This window comes from Apis dorsata, unplaced genomic scaffold (assembly GCF_000469605.1).
Source record: "Apis dorsata unplaced genomic scaffold, Apis dorsata 1.3 scaffold_99, whole genome shotgun sequence".
Classification (NCBI taxonomy): domain Eukaryota; kingdom Metazoa; phylum Arthropoda; class Insecta; order Hymenoptera; family Apidae; genus Apis; species Apis dorsata.
In genome coordinates this window covers 534,586-539,873 of record NW_006263397.1, presented here as the reverse complement: position 1 = coordinate 539,873, position 5,288 = coordinate 534,586, and the positions used below count along the sequence as shown (strand labels likewise).

The 5,288-nt window shown below is 21.6% G+C and overlaps 1 protein-coding gene across 1 annotated transcript in view; it reads left to right on the top strand.

The window, feature by feature from the left end:
- Window positions 1–799: 799 nt before the first annotated feature.
- The window catches only part of LOC102681723, a 16,169-nt gene continuing 11,680 nt past the window's right edge, over window positions 800–5,288 (top strand). Inside the window, exons 1-2 of the mRNA XM_006612150.2 lie at window positions 800–1,196; window positions 3,046–3,088. Of these exons, the coding sequence (XP_006612213.1) occupies window positions 1,191–1,196; window positions 3,046–3,088 (49 nt within the window). The 5' untranslated portion in view covers window positions 800–1,190. The remainder of the gene's footprint in view (window positions 1,197–3,045; window positions 3,089–5,288) is intronic.

The following is a 5,288-nucleotide window of genomic DNA, read 5'->3' as shown; positions in this document are numbered from 1 at the left end:
AATAATAATCGTTACTGTTTCTCTGATAAAAAAAATTTCGAAGATATTAAAGAAATGGGAGATAAAATAATACAAATTTTTTATTTATAAATTTAAAAATTAAAGATTCATACAGTTTTATAGAAATAATAATTTCTTTTTTCTTTAAGTTGGAAGTATAGTAAAATATTTTGTTTTTTTTATATTTTAATGATTATATATTTTTATTTTTTTTACAGATTTTTTTCAAAATTTAATGATTTATGAATAAAATATTAATATATATTAAATTTTACAAAAAATAATATAAGAATTATTGAATATTAAAGAAATTTTTTAATATTCACATAAAATATTCGAACATATTTATTTATTTTTAAATAAATCTTTTTTTATAAATAATATCTAATCCATCATATAAATTTTTTTAATAGCTCCTTCATTATTACCGTTCTCAATTATATGTGTATTATATAATTAAACTCAATAAGGCATAGGTCATTCAAAAAATTAACAACCTTTGCAGATAAGGATATTAAAGCGCTGAAAATCAATATAAAGCGAAGTCAGTTCGGAATCATGATATGATCATGTACATATTCTCAGTCAGAAAAGAATATCATAATTTCAAATTAATTCGCTATGAATTATACATGAATAATTAATCTCCCTGATAATTATACATAAATTAGTCTGTTTATAAAAATATTAAGAAAAATATTTAATAAACCAAAACAAAAATTTGTTGATCAGTTGTTCGATCATTGACATCTGGAGAAGATATTCAAGACATGCGCACAATAACCTTAAAACTTAAGGGATGATCGTATCATTGATCATTTATTATTATTGTGCCCTTCGCATGAAGTCAAAAAACAATACTTGAGGTAGTAGTTAAAAATGCATACACGCGAAAAGAACCTGACTACAAAACAGAATCATCCCCTTTCTTTGTAAAACACCATAAATTTAGGAGCATGCGCGTTTGAGATCAGACAGGGGTTGTTGCAGTCAGGGAGGGGCTCTCATCGACAGAGTGACTCAGAATATGCATTCCGGAAAGTACTACATCTTCGTGATTTTTAAGAAGTGACATGCGTATACGGCCACTTCGTAATCATACAGTGATATTCTCTTGGAATTCTACACGATGTCATAATTCGTGGCAGTGTTAAGTGTTACGTGGATCGACTGTCAGCTGTCCCTTCACTATGAATGTGAGTACTGCGACCGCCTCTAATATCAACTCGTTTTCTAGCACCAAAGAATGTGGGCGTATGTTTCTCTATTCCCCGTGTATATTAACATAATTAGAAATAAGAATGCAATGTTGTTGTCTTATAAAGAAAATATGATCAAACATTCTTTTTTATTTGTCTTTTTCTTTAGCATATTTCCAAGATATAGTTGAACCTAATACGTCATTGACCTCTGTTACACATAAAATCGATGCGAAGGTTACGTCTAATCGAGAAGCTTTCCGTTTTGTACTGCGTTTTGTGCAAATATACGGATCAATACATTTTATCCCAAAAATATTGTAAGGATTATTGACAAAAAAAGTTTCATTAAATTTTCTTATATCTTGATATTTTAATTATTGATTAAATAATATTTTTTTCTAAAAAATTAAATTGCTAATCTATATGCTATAATAAATAAATAAATCGCTTTCATTTTTATCAATTTTTTGTATATCTTTTAATTACGAAATTAAAAAAAAATAATAATGAGCAATTTACAAAATTCAAATAACTCAATATAATTATACCAATAATGATTCATCCTTTTCTCATTTAGACATGAATACTTATTAGGATCCAGTGATTTTATTCTACGGAACATTCAGTTTTTGTATTGAAAAAAACTTTGGCAATGATTCTTAAGTTTTTTCAACATCACTTGATTTCTGACTAATTACAATTTAGTATCTTTATTCATTTGTTAAGATTTATACAAATGTATCATTTATCCATATATAAAATAAATTAACTAAATTTTATTATTAATTTTATAATTTTATTATATTTATCTCTTCTCATAAATCTTCAATATATCATAAATGCTTAATGTTCATAAATGCCATAATCATATAATAAATAATATTTTAATATTAAAATAATCTTTTTGTTATTATTTAATCATTCTGCACAATATAAAAATAATATGATTAAATTTTTTAAAATAACTTTTAATTGAATAATTATTATAATATGAAAAATAATTCCATATATTTTTAATTATGTAACTCTTATCTTATCAAAATAAGTTGATTATATTTTTCATATATTTATCATATATTTTTGTAATTTATTAACAATTAAATTAATAATCGTTATTAAGTAATTAATTATTAATTAAATAATAATCATTATAATAGTTATTGTAAAACACAAAAACGAGAAATATTCTTTTAAGAATATTTATTATTTTAAATTAAAAAAAAGGATGTATATAATTTTTTAACATATTTTATTGTATTTGTAAAGATTTAAAAATAGCATAATATTTTATAATTTACTATTTTTTTTATAAAATAACTTAAAAAATTCTTATTACAAACTTTCAATTTAAACTAAACTATTATAAAAAAAAAGAAATAAATATATTTTTTCAGATATTTCATACATTTAAATTATACAAAAAAAAATTTCTAGAAAAATTCATTAGATTATGTAATTATGTAGATATTCAAAAGAAAATTGTATTTGCAATAATTTATAATAAAAATGAGTATTCTATTGAAATAATGAAAAATTTCAATATATTATTAATTCAATATATATAATATTTTAAAAATTTATTAAAAATAAAAGAATTACTATATAATTATTTCTGAGATTAATGCGTCACTATGTGTTAAATATCGAGAGTAATATTGAATTTCATGAATACTCGGTGAACCCTAAATATCATTATATTTCAATATGGAGAAGTTTTCACTATAATAGTAATATAATACAATAAAAAAAAATATAGTCGTGTTTTTTTTCATTTTTCTTAGTATTACAAATATTAGTAAAACTCTAATAGGATTAATAATATGATTGTAATAATATTTTTCAGACCTTGGCGACAGGTATTGTTTGTAGCAACGGAGAACGTGTTGGTAAGTTTAATTATGCATTTATATTTTCGTAATTTATACTTTTTTTCATTTACTTCAAATATATGTAAATCAATTTTTAAAAATGAAAATTGATTATATTGTATTTAATTATTTCTTTTCATATCTTTGGTAATAGCTTAATAATTTCATTTTTTCATATTATTAAATGTTAATTGTAAATATTCATTATATATTCATTCATACAAAAAATAGTAATGTGAATACTTTTTTAATATTTTAATTCTTTGTTAATATAGAAAATTAAAAAAAAATTTAAATTAAAATATCTTATTGTATCTTTATAAATATTTAAAAGTGATTATATTGTAGTTTCTAATAATCCTTTGACTAGAATTATTTAAATGTTTCCTAAAGAAAAAGATATAAATACTAATGCAATTGACATAAATATGATTTGATCTCATCATGATTTTCTATTTATTTCTCTAATTTATCTAAACTTGATCAATTTTCTATTGACTTTTATATTTTACTCTGCAAATAAAAAAGTTTTAGATATTTTTAATATTTAAACCAAGAATTGATTTTTCATAGTAAATATTTCCATATGATAATTCAAATTTACAAATTAGATGATTAAGTATATTCAAGTATATTCAATTCTTTTTCAATTTGCAAATAAAAAAAATTTTTTTAATAATATTTTTGATATAATTAAAATTCATAGTATGAAAAAACATAAATATTGAATTAAATCATGACAAATTAATTCGATCATGTATTATTTTTGTATCATTATGATATAACCTCGTAAATCCATCGATAAAAATCTATCAAAGACAAAATCGATTCGCGTTTGTTACGATCTCCAATATGAAACACTGCGTATGCATTCAATAAGCCAGCAGTGGAGAGCTGCTCTCTATTCTGGCCGAGGCAAAGCGGGTATTTATTAATAGAGATTAAACTCCGCGTCGTGTCGTGCCGTGTGCAAACGCTCTCCCGCGCAAGACGCATGCTGTTAAAGCAGTCTGACTCAGACAGCGGTCCAGAAACTAATTCTGCCAAAATAAACGTAGAAAAATTGTGTTACATATCAATTAAATTATATGCATGATTTCTATTGGATTAAAGCTACTTATTTTCATGATTCGGAAAACAAGTGTTATATTCAGTGTTGCTTTATAAGCAATCATATTAGAATAAATTGTGTGTGATCAGTTATCAGTGATTTACATGTAACGATTTATTTAAAAAATTATTAAGTTCATCACATGAATATCCAGTGTAACGATAACAATTTTATACTTGAATATTTCTTGTGTAATGTATTTATGAAAAAAACTTTTATCTTTTTTTTTTAAGGCACTACAGGTCCGTCCCCTTTTGTTCAATCATTATTATACAGAATACAACTTGCGAAAAATACTCATTACGGTTTTGAAATTAATTATTATTTTTATATACTTATTGTTGAAATTTATAGTATATTAGAAGTTCATCAAATATGCCTTTGGTGCATGTTTACATACATTTATTTATTATGAAATCAATAAAATTATCTTTTTAACATTATTAATACATGATAAATTATTAAACTATAAATAAGTATTAATAATTTAATGTACTTTTAATTGCATTAAAAGTTCTTACTTGTACTATATTATATTATATTTTGAATCGTTTAATAAATTATTAATAAATTATATCGTTTATATATATATAATATATATATATATAATTTTATTATAATTTGTATTACATATAATATATATATATTTAAAATTTTTTTAAAAAATCAAAGATTTTTAATTTTAATTTTATAATAAAATATTTTCGATTACTTTCATGTACGAACAATTTTAATGCATTCATCGATTAATATTCAACGTTTCAGTAATTTTTATTTTTCATTCTGAATTTCGAAATGTTAATCAGTTCGATGAATTCTTATTATCTTAATGTTCGATTAACTTAAAACAATTGATTCACTACTTGTTGCAATTTAAGCAGTTAAACATGTATACTGACGTAATGATTATTATTGATTAGAAAAAACTAATGCCAAAACTACATATTATAATTGTTCTTACAATTAGTTTTCCATATCTTTGATAAAATTATATGTACATATTTTTTATTTTGATATTTCGATAGTTTACATAAATCATTTTAATTATCATATATATATATATATATCATATATATCATTGACATTTTATTTTTATTTTAAAATTTT